This window comes from Gambusia affinis, linkage group LG22, assembly GCF_019740435.1.
Source record: "Gambusia affinis linkage group LG22, SWU_Gaff_1.0, whole genome shotgun sequence".
NCBI lineage: Eukaryota > Metazoa > Chordata > Actinopteri > Cyprinodontiformes > Poeciliidae > Gambusia > Gambusia affinis.
The window spans coordinates 4,442,578-4,459,630 of NC_057889.1; the positions used below are offsets into that span (position 1 = coordinate 4,442,578).

At 34.7% G+C, this 17,053-nt stretch overlaps 1 protein-coding gene across 8 annotated transcripts in view; it reads right to left on the reverse strand.

Annotated features, from left to right (window-relative positions):
* The window catches only part of LOC122825118 (DNA (cytosine-5)-methyltransferase 3A-like), a 58,934-nt gene that overhangs the window by 35,910 nt on the left and 5,971 nt on the right, over window positions 1-17,053 (reverse strand). For 7 of the 8 annotated variants that reach the window (XM_044106230.1, XM_044106227.1, XM_044106235.1 and 4 more), the window contains exons 2-3: window positions 16,627-16,845; window positions 10,121-10,228 (exon numbers count right to left, since the gene is read on the reverse strand). In XM_044106230.1, the coding sequence (XP_043962165.1) occupies window positions 10,121-10,228; window positions 16,627-16,695 (177 nt within the window). In that variant the 5' untranslated portion in view covers window positions 16,696-16,845. Of the gene's footprint in view, window positions 1-1,310; window positions 1,776-10,120; window positions 10,229-16,626; window positions 16,846-17,053 lie in introns of those variants that run through there. The other variant, XM_044106233.1, reaches the window with a different exon arrangement.

Sequence of the window (17,053 nt, forward strand, 5' to 3'; positions counted from 1 at the left end):
TAAACTAGAGAGAAAGAGCTACTGCAATATCTGCACATACCAATTAGTCTAACCTCATTAGCGCAACACTGAGCAGGTATTTCCAGCAGGGCTCCAATTTGCACAAGCACAGAGTGTACTGGGTAAGAAGTGGGTAGTGTTGAAGTTATTACCAGTGTTGATAATTAACAAGCACATCTGAGGGGGTTTGATCATTTATACAAACTGCTGAGAAGATAAAAAATTATTTGGTTTAAAAAGTTAGAAACATTAAGTTTAAAAAAAAGCTGGAAAATACCTGACTAGTAAACCCAAGCTATTTTAATTAGGACTATTCATCAATGTGGCTAAACTTTCTCTGTTTAAGCTCTAAAAAAACCCAGCGGGGGTTTTATATGTGTGTGCTGCTAACAGGTTTTATGGGTGGGAAGTTAAAAGAGAGGAAAACAGGGACGAATGTGAAGCTCAAAGGCCACAGCAACATCAGCTTGTGCTAACAAGCATACAAAGGCTGTAATGAACAGCTGAGGATGCCTGTAAAATTGAGAGAACAGGAAAAGGTGACCGAAAGAGCCTCAGGACAGACTGAACCACACCAGCACACTTTTCACTCTGATACTCAAACAGAAACATGTTGGTTGTGAAGGTACATTTCATTTTCAAACCCTAAATTATCCCGCATAAATTCAAGCTTATTTTGCGTCACTGATTCAGGTATGTCTAATACTAACAGACAGTATTGGGCCACTAATTTTCTGCTGTGTCAGCTGTAAAAGTTAATGCAGGATCCAGTACTAAAAGGCGGCAGGGAGTTTTTATGTCTCCGGTACACCCAATTAGTTTTATTCTTCCTGACATACAGCAAGTCAGAACTCTGGCTATGTTACGACAAAAAAAAGTGTTCAAAATTCAAATACACCAACAAAGGTACAATAACTCAGAATAACAGTTTAGAAGCCGCAAAATAGAAATAAACAGATAAAATGATAATGGAGAAACCCGAAAAAGAGCTTTAGCTTTCAGATAAAAATTTTAAAAACTACATAAGTCAAACAAATCCCGAAATAAGTAAAAACTGGCTATGTAGAACAAATACAATTAGCTTAGATGATTAAAAATGTATGCAGAAAACAAGCCTGGAGTGAGTAAACCAGATGAGTGAAGCATTGTCTATCTTCTGCATATGAAGTACAACCACGTGGCCTAGACACGAGCACGTGGCATTAGCATGGTTTTAGCACCAAAATTATTTTAAAGCTGCATTAAGCAATTTAAGACATCACTGTGAAAGTGTCTACAGCTAACTTTTAGGCAAACAACTCACTACTTACTCAGCAGAAACAGAGGAATCTGGGCTTGCAGTCATCTTTTTGGCCATGTGACGAATGTAAACTCATTTCAGCTCTGGTTTGGTCCACAAAACTCCTGAGAAAAATATCTGGATTTGCTTTAATTTACACGAACTCGACGATCTTCAGCCACTTCGCATGTGCTATGTGCCACTTAGAGCTGAACAGGAAGTGCACAGTCAAAATGTGTGAGCTGACTGCTGCAGGTGCACAACTTGCTCTTCATTTTTTGCAAAGGTGAACTAAAACTATTTTACCCGAATGTGTCAGCAGACTACAGTGTCTGGGAATCATTTGATTTAATGAAACTACTGCAGAATATTGCTTAATGCAGCTTAGGTATGATGGTTGGGATCAGTTATGAGCAAGCATTCACCACAATGATAGCTCTGGTTCATCTGATCACATATTTCCATTGGAAAATAAAGTTATTTCTCTTTGTTTCAGTATTAAATACCTCATCAATGACCTTCACTTCCTCTTTTCTCAGAATCTAAAGCTGTCTGCTGTAGAGGCACAGACAGGGTGGAAAGTACCAACTCTTTTTCACCACTGACAGACACTAACTTGAACTCTTCATACAATGAAGCACGAAAACGACGGGCAGTATTAGCCTGAATTAAACTCTGATTATACCCAATGGGAGGCAGAGAACAGAGCAAGATGTAGCAAACAATAAAGTAACAGTGAACTGAAAATAAAGTGACAAATCAGCAGCTGAAGGGTTAATTCTTGTACACATGGTTGCAAAAACCACATCATAAAGACGTGTAAAAATGAGCCAAAATTTGTTGTAGTTGTTCCCATTATGACTATGAAAAACAGAGGTATTTCAGTCATTTTAATTAAAAGTAACTGCTAAAGATTAAAGGGGTGTCTTGTTGAAATGTATATATCACCACAAATGGCAGAAAATCTCATCAAAAATGAATAAAATAAACCTTTAATTGGAGCAGCATAATCTCTAAGGGAGAGGAGGATTTCTACAAAACAATTACTTCAAAATAAATATAACTTATTTTTTACTACCTAGAAACTCTATGAACTTTAGATTAGTACTGAGTAACTTCCTGTTTCATTTGGGCATAAATATGACGTCGCCACTCTTAAAAATAGAATAAAAGAGAAAATGGTTTTTAAGTTAGATGTGTTGGTGAAATGAACAGAACTGCAATAAACAAACTTAGAGGAGCGGCCATGTTTTTCTTGAGAGGTGAGTGGAAAGAGAGATTAAATGAAACTTAGAAGCGAATTAAATACTGACATCTTGGCGTCATCAGATCTCCATAGCAACCATAAAAGCTACCTCTGCAGCAACCAATCAATTGAGGGGCAAAACAAGCTTAAACGTGTGATTTGTTAAATGTTTTTCACCAACACACAAACTCTGCATCTGGTGTAAAATAAAATAAGACCTCATACAAACTGTTAAGTATGGTGGAAGATCTGTGATGCTGCTTTACTTCCAAAAACTCTCAAAGCTTGTTAGAGTGCATGGTGTCATAAAACACTTCAAAATGTCAGAATATTTTAAATGAAAACTTGGTAGCTTCAACCAGAAAATTTAAAAATTTGTTTTTACACAGAATAATGGTCCAACATGTACAACCAAACTGACGCAAAGCTGGTTCAGTCGACACAAAATTAATCTTTCCATGACCATTTTAGTCAAGAAATCAATTAGATTAGATAACAGATTATTCCTTTAAAATATAAATATATTTTATTTCTTCACTGACAAAAATGATCAAAGTACAGGTTGCTTTTCTTTAGTATTTTTAGGGGTGTTTTACTCAACTTTACCATTATTCAATTTTATATAAAAAGCAACAAAGTTTTTATCTGTTTTCCCACATCTCAGTAATAATCCAATTTAACGTTATGTTTCACTTTTTAAGTATTAAATCGCGTCTTGTTTGCATAATTCTTATAAAAATGTATTATTACTAAAAGCTACATGAGCTAAATCAGCTAACTATCAGTTGCTTTTTTTTTTACAAGCTATTGCAACTGTTTGTTTGTTTTTGTTTATTAAATGAACCATTAAAAAATATTTAAAAATTATACATTTAAAATGTGCATATAATTATCTCTACTAAGGGACAGATTGGTGGAGTTGTACTAGACATTACTGTTACATTAATTATGGGCTGGACATTAAAAATGGATGTAGCCACAAAGTCTGAAATACTAAAACCACTGGGGAAGTTCCTTAGACCATTTACAGTACAGACAGGAAGATGACTTGAAAAATGTTTCAAAGGCTATTCCCAAACAGAAAAAATAAATATTGACTTCCATTATTGTCCTCTTTACGGTCATTAAACACTGGTAATAGTTTTTGGAAATGTACTTGTTTTGATTGGTACAAATAATTCAATCATATTTATGTTTAACATCAATCTCTAGCTTGGTCATTCTCCAAATATATTCAACTGGTTCAAAAATCAAGAAAATAGCATAACAACAGGCTGAATTCTCGAAATTTAAGTACATAGATCTCCAAGTTACTATGTAACCACTGCATTATTTACTAATAATTAAACCAGGTTGTTTAATCTATAAGAAGTGAGGCTTGTCTCAGAGTTAGTTCCTGACTGCCTGTTGGATAATAATTATGGTATGTTGGCTCAATAGACAAGTGGAACCTCTAATTACTGCTGGCTGACACATTCGTACAATAATTACTACAGAAATGTTCTGTCTTCAGATGCTTCATGGTTTTTGATTTTAGGAAAATGTGTCTGTGCCCCTAAATAGTCACATAACAAGCAACTGAACAATTATTTTGATGGCGTTCAGAGGGGGTGTTCTGCATGACTCAGGCTTAAAAGACATCTGATTTAGACTAAATTCCTCTTTTTACAACACTATTAACTCCAATTGCTCCATCAAGCACATCCTCATAAAAACTGCTAAAATGAAACTGCAATGGGAAGATGTGAGGCAGAAGTGTTGCTGTTACTGTTTTAGCTTCAAATCGATTTATATTGACCTAATAATGTGGGATTACTGTACAGCACCTTCATTACTGAAGAGGAATACAGCCCAAAATCCATCCATCCGTCAACACTTCATCCCAGAGCAACCCAGGACAAGAAATCAAGCACACACACTCACCTAAAGAGTTTTAGAGAGGCTAATTTGGTTTTGCACAGAAAAAAAATTTGATAATTTTTTCATTGCTTTTTTTACTAAAAATGAATTACAAATAACTGATAAAATCAATCATCACTTCTATGAGTTGAACCCCAAAGTATTACTGCCAGGCTACGAGACGTTTTGTTTAATTACGAGAACATAATCATAATATTTGCAGACAAAAGACGTAATTTTACCGGAAACACATCTTTGAATTACAAGAAAATAGCGGTTTTAATTTGAAATAAGTTTGGGTAATAATTATTTTTATTATTTTTCATGTTGTAGTTATCATAAAACTTCTACTTAATTCTTACTTTATTCTTATAATATCTTATTCTCGTATTATTTCAATTTTATCACCTTGTGACAATATTCTCATATTGATACGACTGTATACTTGTAACATTATGACTTTATTCTTGTAAAAAAAAACAAAAAAACAACTGAGCCCAACCCTTATATTTTGTAAAAATGCTTGTCAAACAAGACGGCGTGCTGAAATCACTCTACACTATGGAAACCCAAAGAGTGCATTGGTGAAAAACTTTTTGACATCTTCAAAGAACAAAAGTTCACCCAGCCCTACTTAAATTAAATTTCACATTTGCATGCCTATAAAATATTTGGCCTATCAGATGGACTTCTTGATTCCTACAATTTATGTAAACATTTTTAAAATGATAAACATCTGAAACAGTAATGAAAACATGCAGAAAAATAAGGTAAAATATCACCACTGTAGTATTAAAAAACATTCAAAATAAATGTTTTCCTTACGATCTTACTCTAGTAGCATCATCATCTATGATTTCTTTTAAAAACTGACATTGTCATGTCTTATAAGGTCACAATTCACCTCCAATGTTTCAATCTTTATAGATTGAAACATCGGAGAAGCAGTGTTACTCTTCCTTGAGTACATTTTACGGCTACTCTATCCATGTTTTATTGTATTTGAAATGTAAATAATTACAAATTTAATAATGGAATTTGACTTAATGTCATGTTTTGATTGTTGATTCTATGTTGCATTGTGTTTCTGTGTTTGATATGATGTAAAGCACTTTAAAATGCCTTGCTGCTGAAATGTGCTATACAAATAAAATTTGATTTGATTTGATTTTTTACAGACCTAACTGTGAATGTCTTATATTAAAATCACTATAAAAGTTATATGGCAGTTAATTACTACTGCATTTTAAACCTTTCTGAAGTAAAAACCACAAATGTGTTTCATATATATATGCATATATACACATAGTTGCAGACAAAGAGGGAGAAAAAAAGAAACACTAAAAACTTGTATACATAATTATGGTTGTACAAGTCCTATTTACCTCTCTGATTGATGGGGTTATTACAGAGAATGCCAGTGGAAAGGTACTGGTCAAGATGTGAAGACTTATTTCTCATGTTTGTTTTAACTGCAGTCCTTTTCGTGCTATGTGTGTGTATGCGTGCGTGCGTGCGTGTGTGCATGTGCACAAGACTCACATTAATCCTCGTCGCCTTGACAGGGCTCAGACATCAAAGCATGATCAAACCTGCCCTCTCACAAACACACACACACACACACACACGCACACACACACCCATTTTTGGAAAAACACACACGCTTTTTTGTGGTGTTATTCGTTCCTTCTGTCTGGGATTGTTTGATCTACGCTGACGTGCAGCTTCTGCTGAACAAGTTGGTCAACTCAAAGCCACAAAGAGACAGAAATACGGACAAGAAGAACTGCCGAAAACAGAGCGACTGAATAAACACAGCAAACATAGACATAACAAGAATACAACTCTGAAACATGTTTCACAATTAGTGACTGGAAGGTTGCCAGTTAATAACCAAACTATATCAAGATAATCTAATATAATGTTATATAACTGGCACAAAATGCATAAGTAGTAGCTTATGAGTGAGGACATGTGATTGTGGTGACTCCTAAACTATTTAAGCACAAATCTGGGTCATTGCGTGTTATTTTTTTAAGCTTTTTTTAGGAACATGAAAGCATTTACCAGTAAAAATGCAAGTGGCAACAAAATGGAAATAAACAGTAGTTCTTAACATCGACCCAGTGTTACTTACAGATGCAGATATGTTAATAAAACAGCAGAAACCAATGCTAATGCTGATATGTTATGAATCCTAAGCACAAATCTCACTGTAGCCATGTTTCCATCAACAATTTATCAACACAAATTGAAGAAAAAGTTGATGAAAACAATAAAGTCCAAAATAAATTTGTCAATTTTGGAAAAATGTTTGTAAAACTTGGTTGAGGGTTTTGTAGGCTTTTTTGAAAGAGTTAATAAACAAACTGTCCCATCCACTGGTGGGTCTGTGCCTCACCAGAGGCATGAAAGTCTGATTGATTCAAATTTACTTGTTTCTCGGTATTGAATAAACTACTATTGCAGTTTTCAAATGAAGATTTTATATATTAAAGAAAAAAAAGCTAGTGGGCTGTTCAGAAGCATATTAGGTCGGACTTTGAATAGGCCACTCTGTATGCCAGACATTTCCCACCAGGATTTTCTAACAGAGAGCACACTGACCGAAAAGATTGACTCATTAGTCCACAGAATATTTTCAGAAAAGTCTTGCGGCTCATCAAGATGGTTTTTAGAAAATGTGAGAAAAGCCTTTATGTTATTTTTGATCAGCAGTTTTTCTTTGTATGCCTCTGAACTCCTATTTTTGCCTATCCTCTTTTTCTTATTGTTGAATCATGAACACTGACGTTAGTTGAGACAAACGAGGCCTGCAGCGTTTCAGCATCGTTCTACTTTTTTCTGTAACTTCCTGGATTAGCTGTTGAAGGTTTATCACTGCTGCATATTTTCTCTTGTTGTGGATCAGTGGTTCGTTTAAAAAACAATAGCTTTGATAATCTAAAATGGAAAGAGTTTTATAATATGCTTAGGCATTTTCAATTTGTTCTAAAATTCCTAATGCAATAAAAAACTAAATTATTTTGAAAAAAAACAAAAACACAGTGAAAAATTATTACATAAGTAAGAACACTTTCAAAAAAATACTTCTATATTGAAAATACTTCACAATTTCAAGTTGAGATCCATGTAAAACACTTCTGTATTACTCCTGGTCAGCAGGTGGCAGTAATTGACCAATTAGTGTACTGCCAACTTCCATAAAATAAGAAGAAGACAAAGCAAACATGCAGCAACTGGGAGGAGCTGAACGGTTGTTAAACAAACAGCAGAAAAGAAGAAAACTTACTTTTCATAGTGAATGTGAAGAGGTGAGCTGCAAATGATGATGTTGTGATGATTTTGTTTAAAATGCTGCAAATTTGGTCATTAGAACAACATGTGATCAGATCTTTATAAAAACTCTGAAAAGGAGATTTTTCTTTAGTATATTGTAACTGATAAGGTATTTGAAATGAAGCAACATAGTTCATGATTTTTCAGAAATAATAATACAGTTGAAATAAAGAGTTGCACATTAATATTAATCTATTTTGTAGATACATTATCATTGTTGATAATTCTGAGAAATATTGAATATGATTAGCAAATAACACATAGATAAATCATTAAGTGATATAATTAAAAGTAAACTGTGTTTATAAAACTGGTAGAAGTAGATCTCAGTTACAAAAAGTTTGTGAGCCCTGCTTTATATGACCACCACTTCAAGGATAAAGCTTGGAAAAATGTTTGATAAAGTGTCGTATTAAATAACGAATTAAAGAGCTCTAAATCTAATTTTTGTGAGAAGCGTTCCACATTGGGATTTTCAGTTATTTGTAATATTTGTACTGGTTTACTGCATTGAAAATAAAGTTTGTAACACTTTAAACAAAACAATTAAAGTGTATTTGGTACAAATCCATAAATAGTTATTTAATGGTCAATTTAAGCCTAAAACAAAATGAGTCCATGTTAAAATAATGAAGATTTATGAGGAAAGACTCTGCTCTTTCAATAAGATCACACTATGAGGACAAAATAAATTCTTCTTCTTCTCCTCTCAACTGGTTTAAAGCTGCATATCGCCACCTACCATGTTGGGTGTAGTGTGAAATTTTACAGTGTGACGACACTTTTTATGTCTTCACAATGTAAAGCATTTTGAACTGGCGCATTGCTAAAATGTGTTGTTGTACAATTAAACTTGATTGATTTATTGATTGACTGACGATGGAACAAAACTGACACATAAAAACAGCCAACAGAAGTAATGAGTAACACCTTCACACAGAGGTAGTGAGTGAAAGCATTGAGTTAAAAAAAAAATACTACTCAAGTACGGTACAAATTCTCAAGAACTGTAAATGAAGGGGCAGTATTATGTATTTCTAGGCACACAGTGACATTTTATAGCACAATTAAGTAACTATATTACTTTTAGTTGTTGCTATATATATTAAATATGACTCAGAAAAAATTGACTTTGTCATTTAATGCCCTGAAATTGGGCCTCCGTCTCTTTAAAACCTCCTGCTCTCTCTGAAACTCCGCCTTCAGGAAGTCATCACAACATTTCCTTTGTTAACTTTTTTACCAGCGTTGCACTGGAAATAGCTCCTATAATGAGCTCAGCAGGTGTTTGCTAAGTGCTAGTGGTTGAAGGAGCTGAGCGGAGAAGTCCTGTGGGAAGGCTGCTCTGTGAGGCGGGACCTCTTACCCTTGGAAACTGCAGCTCCAAGGAGGAGCTACGTCTTGAAGGTGGGGTTTTGCACAGATCAATGGTTGTTACTAAGATTAAAGTATTTCTTAAACATGCTTGAAAAAAACACTCCAGGTATGTTTTTGACAAGGTTATAACTTTATAACACAATGTTAAGCTCACAAAGGTCTTTTTTTTACATAATGCTGCCCCTTTAATACTTAAAGGGGCAGTAAAAAGTACAACTAAAATTTACTTTTACTTGTACTCGAGTAAAAGTAAATTTTACTTGAGTACAAATTTACTTTTGACTCAAATAAATTTACTTTATTCCTCTGAAAATTGAATGCAAAATTTCCCAGAGTTCAACGTTCAGTTACCCAAAAACTAAAACTAAATTAATAAGTATATTTAATCATTCAAATAAAGCACAATTTAGAGAGTAAGCTGAGTTTAATTAAAATTAACATGCCAATCAGTGCTTGAAACTTGACTGACAAAAAGATTACCGTGCCTTTAACTCGCTCTCCTCTCAAGGCTTCAACATCACAAAGCATTTAATGTAAGTTTTTTAACGCCTGATTTGCATATTTATCACATGTCAGCTTCCCAAGATGCTTTTAACTTCAGTTTCACTGTGACTTTAAGTGGGCAAGTGGAAAATGTGACAGTTGGAGCCTTGCTGATTATAATGCTAATGACGATGCCACAGTGTTGTAGTTACATGTGCAGAAAGAGTTCACATACTGTGTGCAACTGCAACCAGTCAACGCACAGGGGAATCCCCGTTCTTAGATAAACTGATGACAAAAATGCAAAAAAAGCAATGCACACAATCCCTAGTGAGGAGGAGATTGCAGCTGTCAAACACAATTAATGAAGACTGCAAGCGTGAGTTTGGATTCCTGTGCAATTAGGATTTCTGCACATTGGTTAAAGAATTTTAAAAAAAACGAAAAAGTAATCCATCATGCTGCCACAGTTGAATACAGTGACCATGTTTACTCACAGGAAGCAGCTGCTTGCGTTTCCTGCTGGGCCGGCCGACTCTGCGCTTGTTGTGCGGACTCGCTGGCGTTCCTTCCTCCGGACTGTCCTGATCTGCTCTGTCTTCACTCTGTGCAAACACAGAGAGAGCCCACATCACATGCAAAGAAGGGAATTTATATGAATTCATAACTGCTGTCTTCAGAGAGGCCGCATTAAAACAACAACCATTCAAAGCCAAAACACTCTCAGAGGGCAGCAAATTGGAAAATAGAGCAAGTAAAGCAAGGATTTAAACATTTTATGACTCTTCTGCATTTGAAAAACAAAAGAATTTAAGTATATGGTTAGATTGAACACACTGAAACAAACAATGGAAACAGTCAAAAGGAAAAAGCTGGGAATTTTACATCTGGAGACTGAAAATCAAAGTTTATTTAGGCAAAAAACACACTTTGAACTTCACTTTCCAAGAAAACCCAAACAAAAATCACGTCATGTCGTATCGTTTATCATTTATAAAATCTTATAAGATTTTGATTTGTCATTGTGAAGTTAAATTCAAATTAATGATGTTTAAAAAACCCTAAAACTGTCAGTATTGTCTTTATTGTTCAATGATAGCATCAACAAATATAAATAAACTAGAAAATATGGTTAAATGAAGTAACTGTGTAGAGTTTTCTGATACAAATCCCATTTCTTTATGTGATTTTTGTCCTAAAGAAGAGCATAGAGTGGGTTTTACAAGAGTATTATTTTTGTGTGTTTGGTTATAATTGTTGTGTCATGCCGTCACAGTCATACAGTTATCTAAAAAATAAGTAATAAATAGCTCCCATCGTCACTTTTATTGTTATTGCAATACTACCATTAAATTTTGCAACAATAAAGGCTATTTCTATTCAATTCTAGCCATGAAAATCTTTATGCAATATATCTATATGAGAATGAATTGATTTTGCTTAGTCTGATATTAGTTAAGAAGACTGGAAGCATTTTATTAGAGCTGGTATCAAAGCACAGCCACTTGTTTCAAGATAATAAAAAAGTTATTGAAAAAAAAGGTTAAAAAGATCTGTAATTAGCTTGTGGAAATGCTGACAGAATTTCTCAGAGATGTTGTTTTGTAAGAACTCTCATTTCAGTCCAATCCAAAATAAAAAAACTTGATTTTGACAACGTTGATGTCACTTGGGGATAAGCCATTTTAGCTTAAAAAAAAACAGATAATACAAAAAAGGCGTGACCCGATCATGTTGTATGTTCTGGCACTGTATCCCCAAGCATTAAAATAAAAATTGACGTCAGATTATAAACTGGGAGAACCAGACGTGATTAACTAAAAACAGATGGAAAAATGCTCAACTACTGGCTCAGGAAGATGACAAAATACAAAGACACAGATGTGATGGAGCAGAAGAAAAAATTATTTTAATCAACTCTTTAACGGTTGGAAACTTTAGTGATTCAGGTGAAAGTAGGACATGTACTGGCGTGACTCTGAAGAAGACTAAATTAGGAATTGCTAACATTATTTGAAAAAAAAAAAAAAAAAACAGTAGCTGTTGCTTCACAGTATTTCATTCTCTAGTTAGTATTAAATAATAATTAGAAATAGTGATCAGTAGAGGTGCAGAAAAAACAGATTATACAAAGAATCAATTCAAAATGCTCAAAAATCTATTTTTAAGTGGAACGTCAGCGAGTATACACAATATCATATTATGTGTCCTCTCATCCACTGTATATATTTTGGATAACTCTTTGATATCTTTTACTTAAGACAAAGCCACACAGCTAAGCTGTAAACTGATCATTCAAGTTGCAAAATTGTATGCACAAACTTATTTATAAACTGTTTTGTGGAACCTTATAGAATTGTTTTAAATAAACATATTTGTTTACAGTGTTTTTTCCTCTTGTCACTTAGAACATAAACAGAATCTCTAAACTGTTTCAATGAAAAATTTAGTTAGTGGTTTTAATAATCTATGATTTCCAAAATGAGTTTCGCTAAAACTCTGTCACTGATTTTTTGTCACCTACTTAATTATAAAAAATATTTCCACATTTACAATCACAACCAACAAAGCCTTCTTCTCTAGTGCCGTAAAACTGGTTTCCCTCAAGAAAAAGTGATTTTAGTGCATAACACACTGGATAAAAATCCAAGTTAGTCCACATGTTCTGTCTTTCATCCGGCTGATTCAGTAGGAGCAGGAGTGTGAGCAATGTTTTTACCAGACCCAAGAGAAAAAGAAAAAGAGCCAAATAAAACAAGCTGCACCTGCTGTACCTTAAGTTAAACATTCAAACTGTAATTAAATGCCATCAGGCTGGAGATGATGTGTGCCACCTATGTGAGTGTTTTAGGCCAACAGGAGGTTGGCTTCTGCAGTGGATTTTATTGCAGATTTGACAGCTCGTTATATGCATCTCTGCCTCAGGCACAGACTATATGTAAGGACCAGAGAAAAACATTAGCTCCAGCGCTGAGGTGGAAAAGGCGGCCCTAAATGTGAAAAATAAGAGCAGATTTAGAAACAAACTGGAAAATTATGAAGAATGAAGGTTTGTGTTTAATGCGATTTTAGGTGAATCCACAAATGTTTTTGGTAGTTTAGGCTGTGCTTCCACACGGATTTGTGAGCAGAAACGATAATTTTTTAAACCGGGTTTAATTTTTTAAGCCCGGTTTAATTTATAAACCAGGATATATTTCAAAATACCAGTTTTCTGTTCTTGTGTACACATGAGTCGAAATCAAAACTCTGTCTCTCTCTATTCCACATGCACGTCACTCTCACAAATAAACATAGCAGCGTTTTTTGTTTTTTGTGTCGTTCTCGGTCAGCATCACAGCGCCACCGACTGGCCCGGCATACTTACTACATCATTTTCAGTCACAATTAGAAGACTAATTGTGCTGAAAGGAATTAGCTAGTTAACAAATCTATTGAGTTAGTCCCACAACTGTTTTAAACATATAGAGCAGCTAAATAAAAACATCAATTGCAATTTGTAAATAAATATTTTGATTAATAAGGGTTTATTAGTGTATTAATTAAGGCAGAGAAAGAGACAAAACCGACTTGTTCCCTGCCAAATGGTGAACCAAACCTGCCCTCATCTAACTTTCACCTTCAGTTGCAAAATTAAACATTTAATATTAAGTTGCTTTGGATGAAATATTTAGCTAAACAAATTTGGCAAGAAACTGGTAGTGCATAAGCCTCTATTTCTTATTTATAAGGTATTTACAGATTAACTGCAAACTATTTATTTTCTATTTACATTGAAAAGTGGTAGCTGTACTTTTTTATTTTTTTAAAATTAAACTGCAAAGAAAATGCCTTAAAATACAATGTATGTCAGACAGTTTTGGTACTATAATTCTGGAGTATTTTTCTACAGACCTCTCATTAAAGCCTCTGGACAAAGGGTATCATATGGAGACAATAGTGTGGTTGCTACGGTGCAGAAACTGCTTAGCAACTGTCTCCGGCAGGGTCGCGGTGCTGACTAAACAATGTGATGTCACTTTGCTGACGACCAGCTTAGCAACCGGCTAAAACGACTAATGGCTTTATGCCTGTCGGCCTGGTGCTGTGCATATGCCAGTGTCACGATGCACACTCAATTGCATATTTACTCACATTTTAGCAATATGCAGCACAATGTTGTGCTGGAAAATGTTATCAAACCAAGTCAAATATAAACTTGCAGAGAAAAAAACTGTATAACCTCCAGCTAGGGCTCTAAAAAGTATGCCAACAGACTGAGAAACCAACAATGACCATTCTGGCTGTATATCTTTGGTCTATTTCTGTCTCCCGGCAGGTTATTTTAGGCAGTTTCTAGGCAACCATGCTGCAAACCAGAGGAGGCAGAGGAGGATCCCATCAGCAGCAGACAGCCTGTCCTCTTTCCTCTTTCCCCAACCTCCTTGTCCTCCGATCAATCTCTCTCTTGTCTTTCCTGTGACCTTGTTTCCTACATCTCCATTATCATCTGGTTTCTCTTTGTGTTTTACCAAGAATCTACTGTTTCCAGTTCATCACAGCCTTATGAATCAATCATTAGGACAAAATACAAACACAATTGATCTAGATTTTGGCTACAAAGCAACCCCTGAATCTTTACACAACAGAATTGATGCAATATTCGAGATCACAGCTTTAAGGATTTGGAGACAGGATGAAGAATGTTTTTCCACATGATCAGTTACATATAATTGCAACCCCCAAGGCAAGTCTTCTGACAGCCATCAAAGTCTGTTAGTAGCTTGTAATATATACGATTACTAGAGCTGGCGGCCAGACAGAAAACATATAGCAGTGATAAATTGGAAAGATTTAAGCTTTCCTGGGATTTATTAATTAATCCAAGCTGAAAATACTATGATTATTACGATTAAACATTATTAACTACAAATTACTTAATTTAGGAAAGCAAATAAATATTCTTTTAGCTGTACACTGCAAAAATTCAAAATCTTATCTAATTTCTAGAGGAAATATCTGGTAAGACAAAACTAACTTACAAGAAGTAAGTTATGTGGAAAGAAGGTTTTCAGCAAGAAATAGGAGCTTGTTAAAAGTAAATAATTCCTTAATACTGATTAAAAAGTACTGGGTGGACTGGCAAATTATTTCACTTGGGAAAATATCTTGTTTCAAGTGAAATAATCTGCCAGTGGAGGTAGTACTTTTTTATTTCTATAAAAAAATTAGTGATTTAAAACAAGCTGCTTTATCTTACAAGTTAATTTGGTCTTATTTCAAGTTTACTAAGATATTTATTTACACTAGAATACTTGATAAGCTTTTGTTTTTTGCAGTATACTTTAAACCAAACACAAAATACAAGATTAAAGTAACTTAAACAAAAGCAAAATTATTATTTTCTGATCCCACAAAGATGTCTTTTATGTCACCATTGGAGTAAGATGTGGATCTTCATAAATTTCCCACATCGCTATCGCAGCAGCTTCCCCTGGTTTTTCTCCGGAGACTTTTCTTGAGTCTTTGTTAGAGATCTCAGAAAGTTCAAAAGAAACAGCTCTATAAGGTAAACTTTGCTTTGGCTCTCGGCCAGCGTGAGATCATAGACGTAAGTGAGAGAGACGACTCTTTATGTGGCTGTTGTATAGAATGAACTTCAAACTTCTCCCTGATTTACGAGGACCGCCCAGAGCTTCGGGGGTGCAAGTGAAAGAAACCATTTTTCACCTGTCAGACTGCTTGCTAACATTTACATGCTCATATGTGTAAAAGAAAGAGGGGAAAGAAAAAAATAAAGTTCATTATGTCTACAACATGTTGCAGAGGATGTGGAAGGCAAAACGGTCTGCAGAGAATGTAAATAAATAACTCTAGGTTTAATTATTACAAACTCTCATTTGCCTGCCAGGCTCTTTTGTGTTTCTTGGCTGAAACAAGATCCTTAACGGAGAGCAGCGGTGTTAATGACAGCTGTAGTAAGAGAGGTGGCCAGTGTAACATTAACCAAAGCTGCAAAAATAACAGCAGAAGTCCTGCACCGCTATATATACGAAAAGAAGCATTAAAAATAATGGTACAGCATTAGAAGGAGGTGCAACATTATCATGAGGTTGGAAATAGTTAGGGTTGGGTGATGTGGCTTAAAGATAAAGTTTGATTATTTTCATACTAGATCTACTTTTGAACTTTAATCAATTTTTTTCTTGCTTTCCTTTCTAAAAATGTACATATATTTAAATGGTGGCTTTTATTTCAGTCATCCCTTCTCTGAGTTGAACGGAGGAGTTTTAGAGTCAGGCAAAAGATTTTATTATTCAGAAGAATATAGTATAGGCAGCAAAAAGATGTAATTTTACCAGAAAAATGTTTTAAAATTGCGGGGAAAAAAAGTTGTTCAAATGAGAAAAAAGCTTCCATACTATTGATAATAATTTTAACGTGTTAAAAATTGAAGTTTTTCTATTACTCATTATCTGTAGTTGCATTATGAGAAAAGTGTTGCTACAACTCTATTTTTATAATATTATTACTTTATTCTCGTCTTTTTCCAACTTTATTTTCTTCCAATTTTATTCTCGTAAGATAACTTTATTCTTGTAATATTAAAATTTTTTATTTACATGGCCTTAATACTCTGTTGTACCGATCTCATAAAATTACTACTTTAGTCTCCTAATATTACGACTTCCTTTTAATTAAAAAGAATCATAGGCTGGCCCTGATATTCTATCATAGATCTGCTCAAATAAGCAGACGCTGCAAAACACACTTGTCAAACAAGATGGCCGCCTTGGGGGCGATGACATCACGCTGAACTATGTAAACCCAAAGAGTATGTTGGTGGAAAAAAAATCCATATTTTCCAAAAACAAAAAATTTAATTAATCAAACTGATTTATTGACCAGCCTTAATCTCACCTTTATGAACATTAACTAAAATTCAAGTATTTTTAATAAGAAAAATGCGGCACTATTTGGCAGACAAAGTGTCACAGAGCATTTTAGCTAATGCTAGTCTCACCAAGTCGTTGGAAGTGTCATTCTCTGGCGTCTGAGGCGGCTCGGCGGCGGCAGGACTGTTGGACGGCATGGCAGGAAGCGGCTCTGTGACACCAACTTTCTTAAGAAGAAACACCGAGCAGATCAGAACATGGAGAGGGTCCTCAGAAACTCCAGGTGCAGCTTCATTCAATCTGTCAGTGGGGTGAAGGTCTCTCTTTCTTTCTGGCCTTACCCTCTCCTAGAGGAGAAAAAAGAAAAAACAAACAAGGTAATGTGAGTAAAGTGTCAATCTCCATTCAAGCTTGTCACTGTCTTCCTTCATGAGTAGTTCAAGCCACAATTCCCTCCAATGCACAGAAGCAAACACTGATGCCAAATCCTGGAAGCCACGTCTGCGCATCAGTTACATATTTGTCTCTGTGAATTGCAGTTGATGGACAGGAGAA